Source organism: Manduca sexta, chromosome 10 (genome assembly GCF_014839805.1).
Source record: "Manduca sexta isolate Smith_Timp_Sample1 chromosome 10, JHU_Msex_v1.0, whole genome shotgun sequence".
Lineage (NCBI taxonomy): Eukaryota > Metazoa > Arthropoda > Insecta > Lepidoptera > Sphingidae > Manduca > Manduca sexta.
Genome location: NC_051124.1, coordinates 3908632 through 3924131, shown reverse-complemented (window position 1 = coordinate 3924131; position 15500 = coordinate 3908632). Strand labels below are relative to the sequence as shown.

The following is a 15500-nucleotide window of genomic DNA, read 5'->3' as shown; positions in this document are numbered from 1 at the left end:
CATACCTACCTTTACTTATTTGTTTTAGGTGGATCAATTTGTGGAGTTAATAATGTCGGAAATAAATAAACTGGTCGACGGAAGCGAAACGTACAGCCCGACTTTGAAGTTATTGCAGAGGGATTTAGGAACGCAAGTTTATCAAAAGTAAGTGTGATTGCATTATTTAAAATCTATAGTTGATTATCATTTTAATTTTCTTAGCGGTGCTGTTAGGTATCATGTTGAATAACTAATGTATGTGTTTTTTGTTTTGCTGAAACAAATGAGTTGTCTGAGATTGGTTTTGTGATATGGGACGCAACATATTTTTGCGGAACGCAGCAGAGTTTTTAGTGACAAACTATTGTCGACATTGTCTTCATTCAAATAATATTCAAAATCAATTAACAATGTAATGCAATTTAATGTTGTGTTAATGTATTTCGAATATTATTTCAATGAAGCCAATGTCGATAATCGTTTGACAAAAACTCCGCGCTGTGCTCCGCCAAACAAGCGTAGGCCCTTATGTTATGTTGATGGTTCATGTTAGGACAGATATAAAGACGAAGCATAGGTAAACTATGTACTCCTTTGTAAACTACGTATGAAGGCGTGTATTCATTTATTTCCCAGATATCAAATCGAGCAATACCGTCGCAACGGCGTGCTGGACAAGACGTTCACGATCTACGAGCAGTACTGCTCGTGGTACCTGCGCCGGCGCCCGCGCGGCGAGGGCGGCGCCGTGCTCAACGCGCGCCAGGCCTGAGCCGCGCTGCTGCACGCACGCCGCACGCCGACGGCGAGTCTGGTGCGGCACATCATTATATCATATATTATGGGCTTGTCTGTATGCTAGGATGTTTGGTATCTATTACATACAAACCGTTGAATGAATTTTGATTAAATTAAACACACAGGTAGATGTAAGTCTTAAAATTAACATAGGCAATTTTTTCATCTCAAAAGTTATTAACATAATTATTACAGGGTCAGATTTTAACGCATAGAACTTCTTGGTTAGCTAGTCTATTATGTGATTTGATTATCGTATTATTAGTTTGCTCATGTTATCACCCTTAACGTCGTCACGTGATTATTATTTTGCTCTAGGATTACGAGGTCGCCGTGGCCGATAGAGCTGCGTCAGAATATCGGAAAGTTTCTGTACAATATCATCATAAACGATGTGAAGATCGATGTCAATATGTTCAAACCGAAAGCTAAAGTGTGAGTTTAGTCATATTTTTGATACTGTTGCTAGAAATTCTGCTAGATTGACAAGTTTATTTCCATTTCATGTTTTCAAGTATGTAATACAATATTATAATGTGTGTGCGTGTGTGCAGTAAGAAGTTGCCGGCGGTGTACAAGGTGCACCGTCCGTGGGGCCGCTCGGTGCGGCAGGAGCTGAAGCCGCACCCGGTGCTGTGGCGCGCGTGCGCCGGCGCCGCCACCGCGCGCTGCGCCTGCGCACGGCGCTCGCGCCCGCCGCCGCGCCGCCCGCGCCCTGGACCAGCCCGCGCCGCGGCGCGACCTGCTCACGCCGCCGCCGCTCATTCATGCCCTACTACGTCTCCAACCAGTGGAAGCGGCTCGACGAAGCGCCGCCGGAACGCTGTACCCTGCTCGACAGCCTTAACCAACTCGGAAGTGCCGTGGCTCATCAACAAACCTATACTAGATCTCCAGGTCAAGATATTCAGGTAACCGCTTAAGTAAATATTATATTTAAGGCGATACCTCAAGGTCCATTTTCATACATTTTGTTTCGGCTTTAATCTGGGTAACTAAACAAGTATTGGCAAGTAAAGAATTTAAATTCACGTCTAGTTAGTGATTAGTTCTCGCAGTTGAAAGAAAAACGTAAAAATAATTAATAATCATGGATATTTCGGCCTTTAAAATTTCATCAAATTTGACAAGTACGTATTGTTAGTGTGAGTGACGGCTGACTGAGTATACCGGCACAAATGAGAACTATATATAAATGATTAACGCTGTCGCAGCAAAATAACCGTGAGATGGCGTTATTTATTCTTTTCAAATTGGATATATCGTAGTAGAATATACATGAATCATTTAAAACACATCAAATATGATATGCCTTTTAAATAATTTTGTAATGGGAAAAATAGAAAATAGAAATGAGGAGAATCACTAACTTTTATCACGACAGAGGGCGCACTGTACCTTGGCTTGACAAAACAAACGTCAAATCGTATGACGTATCACTGAGTGTTTAGGAATATAATATACTTTTGTTCCAAATGCCTCATTGCTGTGCGTTAAATTGTAAAACAGAGGAATACATTTATTTCCAAAGGAAAGTAAACGTAGAAAGCAATGGGAATCTGCGTTACGTATAAAAACTTCGAAGCTAGTAGCACAGCACGATTGTGTGTTGCGCATTTTACAGAAAAAGATTATTACGGGAAAATCAATTATACAGGTGAGTCACTATAGAATTTCTATGTGATTTACCTATTTCCATTAATTTTAATTACTTCGTGCTAATTATTTTTGTTTTTATGATTTCAGGTTATGAGCTCCTTGCAAAATTTCTTAAAAAGACAGCTGTGCTATCTGTGTTCTTCTTAACGAAGATAAAACCAGAAAATCCAGCTGCTGTGGCACATCAACAACGTATTGAACGAAGAAGTCAGTCGAGTAACAAATGTAGATAATTCACAACCATCAAGTAGCAAAGTTAACCTAATAAGTGACAGAGACAATTTACTGGAAGTTGATCATGAAGAAGCAGTCAAAACAGAAGACAACAGTGCAGTAGGATGTACATATATTATGCATGAATTTATATCTAAGGGCACTCAAGTTGATCAAGAACACAAATATGGGTTTATGAATAGATATAAAGATGATAATGCCACTATTAAGTTTTACACAGGTTTTGAATCATATAAAAATTTAATTTAGTCTACTCAGCTCTTAGTCCAGTGGTTCACAAAATAAAATATTATGGCAGCAATGTGATTATTCTTAGCAGTGATTCTAATTCTAATTTATTAGTTGGTGCAATACCTGGTAGCTTGCTGTTATATTGTTCCCAAGCATTTGCAGGATTGATAAGTGATCAGTAGGCAGTGGAACAAAGTGACCTTTTAGCAAAATGTGAAAGTGGTAGTAGTATACTGACTGACAGAGGATTTATGATACAATATATATTTCATCAGACAAAAATGTGACCATTAGGATTCCCAGTTTCTTAAAAGAAAAATTTCAGTTGCCTGGTCTTAATGTAATAAAAGATAGGGAGCTTGCAAACAAAGGAGTTCATATAGAAAGAATAATAGGATTAACAAAGACAAACAAAATGAATTAGACCATAACTATATCCCAATAGTGAGCAAAATCTTTTTTTATGTTTTATGTGCTAAACATCTACAATTTCAGGAATTATACTATTACTATATTGTGAAAGATATTAGATAAAAAGATGTAATTATTTCAATTTATTTATTAATTGTAAATAGTTCTTATACACATACTTATTTACATTTCTGGTTCTAAATTATGTACATAAAAGTTTAACAAATTTGTCAACATGCCATTAATAAATGAGTCATCTCTATTAATGAATATTATTTTCATATCCTCAAATGTGTAAACAATAAAATTGCAATATTAGGTCCCGAACAATAAAGTTGGCCTTGGATTTGGGCATAATATGGATGCTGCTTTTTAAATGTAATTCTCCATTAAGTATTTTTAAGTAAGGCACAGTCACAGAGGTTATTTTATAATATCTAGCAGCATATGGACACTTAACCTCAACAATAGTATCTTTACCCAATATACCGTCTGGAGAAACAGCCAGAAAAGGATATTCAAATGATATAATGAATCCACTTTTTTTTATTTTTAGTCCATAATCTCTATCATATTTGGCAATGGAAATAGTTTCTTGGATTTTACTATGCACAACTAACATAGTCTGCACAGCTTTGGGGGCCAAAATCATATCGATTACATATATTTTTGGTACTCATATGTTTTACTGTGGCACACTAAATGAAACATACTGGCAGTAATCCTGCATGATCTTTCATGCCACTCAGAGGAATCACTTTGGGCTCTTGTATTCTTCTCACTTCCTGAATTTGTTCAGATATAATATTTTTAATAATAGCTTCTCTAGTAAAATATCTATTGGAGTCCTATCTACATAGGTGTAACGATCCCATTCAATGCCATGTGGATTTGCGGGTTCACATGTCTGTAATAAAGGTATTGAGCTTCCATCATATCCCATTACTAAAATTTTCACATAATCAGCATAACTGTCCATAATATCAGTAAGTATCTTTTAGTGTGTTATAAGTACAAGATTTCAATCTCTTGTTGGGTAAATTGCCTGCCTCGGTGGCGTAGTTGTATTGCATGTCCGTACAATAGCGCTCTGAGGTCCTGGGTTCGAATCGGGTCGGGCAAAGTGATATTTGGGTTTTCTGCTCAGTATCAGCCCGGAGTCTGGAATTTGTGCCCGATATGGGCTCGCCCTATCACATCATGGGACGGAACATACTTGGCGAAAAGTGGGTGCCCTAGTTGCGCCTCTGCATACCGGGGATAAAATGCGTGATGTTATGTATGTTATGTATGTTATGTTGGGTAAATTTTGAGCTGCAATGGGTGAATTATAAAATACTTTCTTGGGTCTATTGAATGTCATTAATTTTTGAGTACTTGACAGATGCAATTTAATATTTTTTTTGTGTACCATCCAACAATACAGAGACATGTTTGCAACATGCTTGAGTACCACTGCCTGCAGCACAATCGCAATGGCATTCTTCAATTACTCCATCTTTACTTAATTTTATATCCACAAAGTATACCATTTTTTTCATACTGGCTTTACATTGTCCTCGCAAGTGGGTATAAATGCCATCTGTGGAATAGCGGGCAGTCACAAGATGTCGAAATTCGTACAGGAGTTGTCCTTTATGCTGAGTATTATATCTGCAAAAACAATAATGTAGTAAGAAAATATAATATAATGTTATCAAGATATCATGATATATGAGTGTAGGTATACCAATTTAAATACATAAAATTTACACTGTCATCTTTGTAAACAACTGCCTAAGATTATAATCATTACATATGGGTACATAACTTTCAAAATATTCCTGTATTGCTTGTCTCGTAATCATTGGTAAAGAAGTGTCCGCAATTATGTCTCTGAAAGTATCAGTGGCTGGACTCAGATATGCGATCTCCTCTTGGATCTCGCAGTCAACACCAAAATTTTTATTCCGGTCATTAGATTGCAATCTATAACAAAAACAAGAACTGAGGTCCGAGAACAAGAAAATAAGGCATATAAGCGAATTATAACCTAAATATTATAGTATTTACCTTTCTATCAAATTAGCCTTTTTTTCCGGCAATTGACGCATTTCTTTTACGAACCTCAACTTTAAGTTGAGGCACAGTCATGAAAGCGTACATATTTTAATGAATTAGCACTTCAAATTTCTTGAAATAGCGTCTTCACTTACGTCAAGAAAAGTAAACAACGGTAAACAAAGTACACTCGTGTACCTCCATTGTTATGAGTATTTGATAGAAGCTTTATTTATGATTTGACATATTACAACCGACGTTGCCGCTCTTCCTATTGACCGTCGTCAAGGTCGTGAAGTGAACCTATGGGACGTTGCCAGCTCAATACCCTGTTGGGTCTAAGGTAAAAAGTAAGTTTCATCACATTACGTTAATGTCACTACTATTGCACGCGGTTTTGCCTGTGCAAAATTTTAGATTTAAAATTATAAATAAGATCGCCTGAGAATTTTACCTGTATTTAATATAATGTAATTTGTAAATGTGACGATCGATAAAAGAATATAATATATAGTTTTTCAATAAAAGTTATGATTTTGTTTCTATTTATTAACTTCTCCTCGGGATAGGTGCTTTAAAATCGTATTTTATACAGTAACTTTTCAAATAAAACTATTTACGTATTTTATCGCGGTGATATATATTATTATTTTCTCCTAATGCTATATGTACTTATATTGGGAGAAAATAATAATATATATCACCGCGATAAAATACGTAAATAGACAATATTTCAAAGATAAAAAAATAAACAATACATAATAAAAATAACATCTATGGAGCTTTCAATTAAATAAAGAATAATTGGACGACAGGAGTTAACAACATATCAGCAATTAATTCTGTTGACAGAAGTTTATATAATCATATTACCGATATATTTAATTGTATTTTTCATTTCAGTGTTTGTATCTTCCAGTATTATATATTAGTCTATGTTTGTTTCGATTTTATACAGTAATCATCTATTATAAATAAATATTTCATTTGTAAAACTTAAATTCCAATCGCCGTAGCGTAACTCAGGAAGATATTTTTTTATACAAATACCTCATACCAAAGTCTGTTTTACAACAATAAATCAAATAAAATAAAATTTCACTCGACGGTCGTATTATATACGGCCAAATTGAATAGCCGCTTTTCATTATAAGAACAGTACATTACAACCACCTCCGTGACTTGTGACGGCCATTGCATTCCAGGCTTTTACAAAAACATGACGTTACTCGCGATTAAAAACAACCTTATGTGGTGGGTGTGAGGTCGAATTTGTGTTTAGTCCATCAATACTTATGATTTTCTGTTTCATGTTTTGTTTGAATTTATCGACGACGCTAATTTTTGTTATCACATTTGCAAGGAGTTTAGTTCAGCCTTTAGGATTCGATACAAGACAACATAATGGTGGTCTCGGTGTATGTACACCTTTGATGTACACGTATACACGTGCTATACCAAAATATCTGTATGAAGCTCCGTCATGCACCGTCAGTGCTAGCACAACTGAAGCTGCGTTGGAACCAGAACTAACCAATTGATCCCAACCGGATACCGATGCCTATCTACTACCTGTGGAAATGATTTCTAGTAACAACCTGCAATTGGTAATTGGATAACTGATTGTGGACTCGAAGCACGAACTTCAGTGGGCATTTAATGTGCCAAAACATACTCGGGTTATTGTTTCCAAATTCAATATGCCAGTGAAAAACAAAAGGGTTTTCATAGTCTTTCCACATTTTAATGCAGCATGTGTGATGAAATTTGGCACCATTGTTCTGAAAGGGATAACACAAACATAATATGCTTTATGTGGGCAATCATAACAGCTTGCAGATATTACACGCGAGTGGCTAATATGATAATCTTTGTGGACTCGCCAAATATGGCTGGTATTATATTTCTTGCAATTGAAAAACGACAATACATGGGACAAATAATTGACTACGGAAAGAAAGAAACCTGGTGACTAAGATAGATTTATTGCCAGTGTAAAAAGGTATATATTGGATGCTACTCTATATATTACTGTTTATATGTAAGGGGCTAGTTAAAAAGGTTATATGGTCACAACTTAGATTCATCATTAGGAATGGAAGTTCCATACACAATATAGGAATTATTATTTATTAGATTACTCATGCCTTTACATTAGCATACTATCTCATGACAATTTTCTTTCCAGGCTTGAATTATCAGCAATGACAAAAAAGCCTATTTATTGGTTTCAAAAATAAATACTGTTTCACAATAGGACAATATTATGAATTGAAAAGAATAGATTTAAACAGACCTAGTTGCTGTAAAATTACAGAGCCGTTTACGGCAATGGAATCTAAAATAATAAATTTCAAGAGTGAAGAAATGCATAGTCTCCATTATTTAAATTTTATTAGAGATGGAGATTCTTCTGTGTTTGCTAATGTGAAAGAAAAAGTACAACAAGGGAACTAAATAAAAAAATTGACACCAGTGCACAAGGTAATTTATTGTATCCAATATCCATAGACCTTTATCTCCTTGGCATAGTGCTAGTTGTATTATCATGAGGGCCGGGAGATTCCAAGGTTTTGTTACCATTTATGGGTGATAGGATTTTGAATGCCTCAAATATGATTGGTGTCATAAAATCTCAACTAAATTATTAGTGTAACATTCTTGGTAAAGACTGCTGGTCCCACCACACATTGAAGTAGAATAAAAAAGGAATGTTCAGATACAATTAATGCTTCACATAAATGTTTTGTATTTGTAATCATTAATACCTGGTGGGGTGAACTACTACTATGCTATGCTAATTATCATGATAACTTGCTATATGTCAATATTGTAATTCACCTTTTACTTGGCCGACTAAACATTGAACTTGAATTGATAATGTAATGTGGATAAACATATACTATATTACTACTCACATTTCAGATTTTAGCTAATACAAAGCTTCCACACTATGGATGAAATATTTTTAAACCAAGGTTACTGAAGAACTACTGTGCAATAAATTATTGTCGCGTGTAGAGCAATGGTCAGCCTAGTTCCATGGCTGATGATTTTCAGATTCGGCCACCGCATGTATTTGGAAACTATGAGAAGAGGAAAAATTTACTACTCTTTCCATTCGTAATTTATAATATAATTTGTACATAGTGTTACTTTTGTAAAATTAGCCAGACAAATGTGATTTGTTATCTATAATAAAAATATAAAACTATAAACTGGTAAATCATTTGCCATTGTATTCAAATTTAATTAGAGTATGTCATGTTTTAAGTTTGAGAAATCATTTCAGAATTGTGGCATTTTACTTCAAAAACAAATAAAACCAAAAACTTTCTTCCAAATATTGTATTTCAGTAAAATCAATGTCCATATTTTCATGACTGGAGCTGGCTGGACAGTCATCCTATGATTCTGAAGAACTACTACTGTCATCTTTAAGATTTATTATAATTCTTTCAATGTCCTCTTACAGGGTATGTTCTCTCTTGTAATAGTCATTTTAAATTTTTCTTACATGTTGACATGAGATTTTCCAATCATCTTCGGTTATGTCTTGAAAGCACTCACATATGCTTCCTTTAACAAACAAATAATTACTTTTGATTTGGATAATAAATGAATATTAAATTGTAAATTATTATTAAACCTGTACTTTGAATGAATCATTTCATTATTATAACATTAATATTTTATACAATATGAGCTGCTTCTGTTTTGCTATGCCCCATATAAGCTCAATGAGATTTAAATCACAGTAGTAAGGTGGAACCCTTACCACTCTACCTCTACCTACCTACCTACCTACACTACACCTCAATTAGTAATTACTAATTATTGATGCAAGTATCTCAAGATGACGTGGACAATCTTTAAACTAATTTTGTCATATGAATGTAAACATTACCTACGGGCTTGATAATATATTGCAAGATATAGAAAAATACTTAGTGCAAGTAGTAAAAATCACTCCAGACTCATCAAAACTTATAAAGTACACTTAAATTATTAACAAAATAAACTTCCACTTACCAGATCCGATAGAATTGTTTTTGCTTCTTGTTCAGCTAGACATGGTCGGTAAAAGTTTTATATATAATTTCTCTCGCGAACCTTATTATTCGCGGCTTATTCATTTTGTATCGCGAATAGTATCTTCTTGTTCTTATTGCAAAATTTTAATAAAAAGACAACACCGACACTATTTATAAAACTTCACAAACGTCAAAAATGTGATAATGTTGCCAGGTAAAATAAAGGATTAGTTCCATTTCTACACTTTTTTGCCAAGCTATAAAACACTAATTTATTTATTCCCAATTTTTCATGACCCATTACAAATATGCACCAACAATGATGCGATACGAGAGATTACGTTAAATTTTTCGAGACCTTGAAATATGTTTTCTGCATTAGTACCATCTAGTGGTCCTATATAAAAATTACTTTCGATATGTGTGCGTGCGTATATGTACACGAAATACCGATCTTTCTGCTTCAGCTAACTTAAACGGTACTATTCTCAGATATTCGTTATGATGAAGCAAAATAAATATATAGATAAATTGTAGCATAGTATATACCTCTAGCATATAGCAAAAATTTTCTAGAAACAAAGTATTTTGGACGTAATTATAAAAAATGTGACTTTTTGTGACTTCAATGCCATCTAGCGAAAAAATTGCGGCGGAGCCATGAACGGATCCGCCTTAATGCATTTCAGTAAAAAAAATACCTTTTTTACGTACCGATTTAAAGAACTTTATCATTAGCTCACGAGACCTTTATCAAGGCAATACCAAAAAATATACACAAGGAATGTTTTTGAATCCCAGATATCTTCATCCTTTGATGTGTCACTATATTTTCAATTATCCTTCTACTATATTTAACACTAGCTTTTGACTGCGGCCTGCCCGTGTGAAAAAATCGTCTGGGATAAACTTTTTCCGGGGATAAAAGCAGCCTACAGCACTCAGGACTAATGTAGCTATCTATTAGTGAAAAATAATTCGAAATTGGTTTAGTAGTTCCTGGGTATCTCACTACTAATATGAACGGTTATTAAGCCCCTAAAAATACAAAATAATTTATACTTAACAAAAAAAATTACTAGGTCCGGTGGCAACAAAAAGCTTGACATCCCGCCACCAGCGTCGTCACTAGACACATCGCAGTTCGACGAGCCGAGCGCGGGCGCAGACGCGGGCGCGGGACAGAAGACCGCGGCGCTGAAGCGGCGCCTCGCCATCTCCCGCGCACGCGCAGACATGCACTCGCTGTGGTGCGACACGCTCTACAAACTGTCGCTCGCTAATCACTTCAGGTCGGTGTGTACAGTAATAATAATTAAATGACGAAGACAAGTGACAAATATATGGTGGAAAAAGGCGGTGTTAAAGTTAAAGGAAGGACAAAGTAGGGCTTGATTATTTAAATACGTCATAAATCTGTATGTCCATTAGAAGCTGGCACCGTCGAGTAAACTTGAGTTTAGACAACCTTATCCTGTAGCTAGCTTGAAATTAGGTACGCGTCGAAGTAGTTATATAGTATTTGATTGAACTCAGTTAAGATATTAAAATTTATGCACACACCCGAAATAGGTTGATATAATCTATTGTCTCTGGAGCAACTTATTTTCTCCCTAGTTAACGTTATATTGATCCTATATTCAGCATCAGATATAGGTTTTCTTACTCTTTTTTTAAACACTTATTTCCTTTTTTTAAACTTACTAGTTTGTAATGATATGTATTATTCTATCCCCAATAGAGACTCGTTGTTCTGGCTGCCACACAACATGGACTTCCGCGGGCGCGTGTACGCATGTCCGCCGCACGTGTCCGTACTCGGCGCAGACGCACAACGTGCACTCCTCGTGTTCGCTAACAAGAAGCCCCTGGGACCAGACGGGCTGCGCTGGCTGAAGCTCCACGCCGTTAACCTCACAGGAACCTTGAAGAAGAATACTGTTGAGGAGAGGTATGTGTTGAACTTTTTATTCAAGTTACATGATTATTTTTAATTTTTAAGAAAATTTGACGACAAACATTCGGCCTGATGTAGCAACTTGAGTGTTACAAAAATGTGTAGGATGTATGCAAATACGATCTTTAAGGCGACTACCAAATATTTTTATACTTACTGTCATTAATGTATGAAACCTCTCCGACATCAAAAATTTTTGGTCTTCGGAATAGCAAATGAAAATCGTATATTATAAAAAAGTGTTAAAGGTATAATAAGTGCATATGTGCTGAAGCTATAATACGTGCTTGATATGTAGGTTGGAGTACGCGGAAAGCATAATGGACAAGATTCTTGACTCTGCGGACAAGCCACTGGACGGCGAGGGCTGGTGGATGCAGTCGGAAGAACCCTGGCAGACGCTCGCGTGCTGCATGGAGATTGCTAATGCAGTGCGCTCTCCCAACCCTGAAGGTAATATCAACTTGCTGTATGTACTAAAATTCGTAATGAATGTAGGTAAGGTGAAAGCTTCAGTAGGGGGGTATCGCATAGAGAAAAAATATTTTTTTATCATGTAAAATACAACAGCATAGCAAGAGAAAAAAAATAGTTCCTATTTGCTTAAGTTGCTAGTGGTACCGAGTACCGACCGAGTTTAATTGGTGCATTTATTTTTTAGTCGAAACTCGTCATTGGCTGACATCATTTAGGCGAGTGGGATGCTCGGCTTGTTATTTAATTGCAATAAAAAAATCACACACATATACACCAGTGGCGAAGCGTCCATACAAGCCGATTCCTACCGGGTTACCTTTTGTAAATTAATTAAATATAATAAAAGAAAAACATAACAATATAACTAGAATAAAAATAGTATATTCAAACAAGTCATCTTATATTTATAAAATTAAATCAATACTTCAATAATGTCTGTCGTTCATATCAATTCGTTAAATCGTAATTCGCGCGCAGTACTCGAGCCTTATAGTGTTCGAAGTGAACCCGGCCGCGCATAGCTTCCTTCGCGATATTGTTGTCTCTTTCACACGCAGCGCGGTGTGTTTGTCTAATCTTTTGGAAGTGACGTAAAAATACATGTGTGCGTGTGTGTCTGTGTACTTCAGGGTAACCCGAGAATTTGCGGCTTCATGTTGAGCTACTGGAACGAAATATTTTTAATAATTTAGAATGTATAATTAGTGTTTGTGCGTTATTAATTCTTGTTGAACTCTTTTAAGGTACCTATGTTCAAAATATATGATTATTTTGTAAATTTAAAGACTAGACATAATTTTTATGTTAGAAGGAAATTATTAAGTATTATGATATTTTACTGATTTTAATTTATTGTGAACAGCGTATTATATTATGTTAACTGTAGAAAAAAATATTTCGTCGGGTTCCCTTTTGAAAATTTTCACCCTTCGCCACTGATATACACACTTATGCCTTTATCTCCGAAGAGGTAGACAAAGACGCAACAGATGCCCCCATTTCCGCCGTGTGTATTCCCGTGTAATGAGTCGAATGAGTACAGTATGTGTACCACTGTGTTGTAGAGTACGAGTGCGGGTTCCCGGTGCACCAAGACGGGTCGTGCAACGGCCTGCAGCACTACGCGGCGCTGGGCGGGGACGCGGCCGGCGCCGCCGCCGTCAACCTCGCGCCGCTGCCGCGCCCGCAGGACGTCTACAGCGCCGTCGCCGCATTGGTACCCGAACTGCACTCCACACGATAGTCTTATACCACACCAGTGTAGAAATGGCATTTAGATCATTGCGTTCAATTGCGTTCGAAAGTTAGATATATTAAACTCCAACATCGATATAAGCAGTATATAAGCTTTGTTCCGCTTGTCTAATATCGTGCTCAATGATAATTTAATGAATTTAATCAAATAATATTTTAGGGAACGATTTTAGAAATTATCGATATTCCATTTGGTTTTATCGATTACTCAGTGACAATAGAAGCACGAATTCATCTTAATCCAATCCTATTCATTGAACTGAGTGCAAATGAATCAAAAGAATGTTGAATAAAATTAGGTTAGCGATGAATTTAATCTAATTTAATCTGATGCGGAAATAGATAATATGACAATCATTTGTTAGACTTGTGAAAACATTGACCACAGGTGGAGGAGATGAGAGCCCGTGACGCGGCAGCAGGCGTGCCGGCCGCCATCATTCTGGAGAACTTCGTGCGCAGGAAGGTGATCAAGCAGACCGTCATGACCACTGTCTACGGAGTCACCAGGTTCGGCGCAAGGCTGCAGATTGCCAAGCAGTTAAAAGGTGGGTCAAACTGTTTAAGGATATTGAGAATAACGTATCGATTTTTGACTATCGATTTAATATAACTATAATATGATATTATAAAATGTCCTTCATTTTGTCAAACTCAATTAAATTTTATACAAATGTGTTTAAAATATTTATCTAGTTTAAGACATTTGATAAGGCTATAAACAATTTTTTGTGTATTGTTTCCAGACATTGACGAGTTCCCTAAGGAGCATGTGTGGTCGTGCTCGCAGTACTTAACAACAAAGACATTTGACAGTCTTCGAGAGATGTTCACATCCACTAAACTTATACAGGATTGGTTCACCGATTGTGCCAAGTATGTCGATAAATTTGGTATTTATTATTAATTACACACATTATTTTAACATCGATAAAATTTTAATACAACAGGAATTTCAATATCGATTCCGTCAATCACTATTGTTTAGAATATCGAGCATTAATTTTGTGTTAACATTTTTACCATGTAAAAAAATATGTTAAATATGAATAATAATACAAGACGAATATCCATCAAAAACCGTTTACAGTTAATAACGTCCATAATTTTATTTATTTAACAAAATGTTTGCAGCTCGATGGTTACAAAAAACAATAATTTTCTTAGTCTAAAGCTGTAAAAAGCAATTGATGTTGTCCGTAGGTTAATAGCTAGTACACATAGCAATATTTCAGTGCGGCTTGACAAAACCTTGCTGGTTGATGGTTAAGAGTCTAATGTAAGTTTTTAGAAACCTCGGTAATTTCCACAGGCTGATCTCGGGCATCTGCGGCGAGAGCGTGGAGTGGGTGACGCCGCTGGGGCTGCCGGTGGTGCAGCCCTACTACCGCCGCGCGCCGCCCTGCGCCACGCATCTGCGCACCGCCGTCGACCACCACCAGTGAGCACATTATTCACACACCATTACACACATACCTATACGATTTGTAGAAAAGCTAAAGATACCTATCGATTGTTGAAATACCCGCGATGGCCACCATTATGTTTAGACTAGTGGATTTGCCTCTAACGATCTTATGGAGGATAAGATAATATATGAATGATAATGCCTGAATGATAATTACATTTTAAGGTGTTAACGGAACTTCCACTTGGATATTTTCATGATGAGTTAAAATTAAACTCGATTATTATGAAACGTTCGATCGATATTTCGAATAATTCGAATGAACAGTATTTTTTTGTATGTTTTGTAGGCGTCCGTGCACGATGAAGCAGCGCAACGCGTTCCCGCCGAACTTCATCCACTCGCTGGACTCGTCGCACATGATGCTGACGGGGCTGCACTGCGCGGCGGCGGGGCTCGCGTTCGTGTCCGTGCACGACTGCTTCTGGACGCATCCGCACACCGTCCACACCATGAACAAGGCACGTGGACTATGCAATAAGCAGTCATTGACGTAGCTGCAAATATTTTCTAGAGTGGACTTGTATCCCATTTTTGTTTACTGCTTTGAATGACAAGACGAGCTTGCCGTTCGCTTGATGGTAAGCGATATAACAGGTCATAAACACTAGAAACACCATCCAACACCTTGAATTACAAAGTATTGTTCAGTATTCCACTGCGTTGCCATCCTGAGACATGAGTTGTCAAGATTATTATGTTCAGTAGTTCCATGGACGAAAAAACAATTTCCATATAACGGGTTACATGATTTTGGTTGTAAGTTTAGTAGTAGTAGTAGACTGTCATATCCCTAAGTTGGACCTACACAGCTCCGCGGTAGCCATGGCTCAATCATTCTGCTTCAAATTTACGCCTGAGCAAACAGATCTTTAGTTTTTATTTTAGCACAGTAAAATACCGTCACAGTACCTTTTAACAAGGGAAATGTACACAAGGAAAATATCGATTAATA

General features: G+C 36.5%; 2 protein-coding genes and 3 long non-coding RNA genes across 8 annotated transcripts in view; 3 read left to right on the top strand and 2 right to left on the bottom strand.

The window, feature by feature from the left end:
* LOC115444371 (DNA-directed RNA polymerase, mitochondrial) overlaps positions 1-15500 on the top strand; it is a 32192-nt gene that overhangs the window by 14682 nt on the left and 2010 nt on the right. The window contains 8 exon segments of the mRNA XM_037437155.1: positions 10472-10681; positions 11131-11340; positions 11645-11799; positions 12888-13039; positions 13466-13625; positions 13824-13953; positions 14390-14518; positions 14835-15006. Of these exon segments, the coding sequence (XP_037293052.1) occupies positions 10472-10681; positions 11131-11340; positions 11645-11799; positions 12888-13039; positions 13466-13625; positions 13824-13953; positions 14390-14518; positions 14835-15006 (1318 nt within the window).
* LOC119188915 lies at positions 2273-3577 on the top strand. The gene is made up of 2 exons (XR_005112167.1): positions 2273-2437; positions 2527-3577. It is a non-coding gene; the product is annotated as an uncharacterized LOC119188915 (long non-coding RNA).
* LOC119188913 lies at positions 3727-5826 on the bottom strand. Of its 4 annotated transcripts, none has more exons than XR_005112164.1 (4): positions 5368-5823; positions 5045-5283; positions 4845-4968; positions 3727-4222 (listed from the first exon to the last, which is right to left on the bottom strand). XR_005112164.1 is itself a non-coding variant. In XM_037437156.1 (4 exons), the coding sequence occupies exons 1-4, from the start codon at positions 5406-5408 to the stop codon at positions 4215-4217; spliced, it is 450 nt and encodes a 149-aa protein (XP_037293053.1). In that variant the 5' UTR covers positions 5409-5821; the 3' UTR covers positions 3727-4214. The 4 variants fall into 4 exon arrangements, 1 of the variants encoding a protein (XP_037293053.1); XM_037437156.1 differs by having other exon boundaries at positions 4727-4968; positions 5125-5283; positions 5368-5821; XR_005112163.1 differs by having other exon boundaries at positions 4845-5283; positions 5368-5826.
* Positions 6599-8366, top strand: LOC119188918. Its single transcript, XR_005112170.1, has 3 exons — positions 6599-7357; positions 7544-7839; positions 8281-8366. It is a non-coding gene; the product is annotated as an uncharacterized LOC119188918 (long non-coding RNA).
* Positions 8689-9950, bottom strand: LOC115455224. The gene is made up of 2 exons (XR_003939759.2): positions 9388-9950; positions 8689-8934 (listed from the first exon to the last, which is right to left on the bottom strand). It is a non-coding gene; the product is annotated as an uncharacterized LOC115455224 (long non-coding RNA).

What these genes read in the sequence shown, in the direction of transcription:
- LOC119188913 (XM_037437156.1), bottom strand. Translation starts at nt 5,408, where the DNA reads ATGCGTCAATTGCCGGAAAAAAAGGCTAATTTGATAGAAAG. An exon ending in AAGGCTAATTTGATAGAAAG is followed by an intron (nt 5,284 to 5,367) that starts GTAAATACTATA and finishes TTTTTGTTATAG; the next exon opens with ATTGCAATCTAATGACCGGA. An exon ending in ATACAGGAATATTTTGAAAG is followed by an intron (nt 4,969 to 5,124) that starts TTATGTACCCAT and finishes TTGTTTTTGCAG; the next exon opens with ATATAATACTCAGCATAAAG.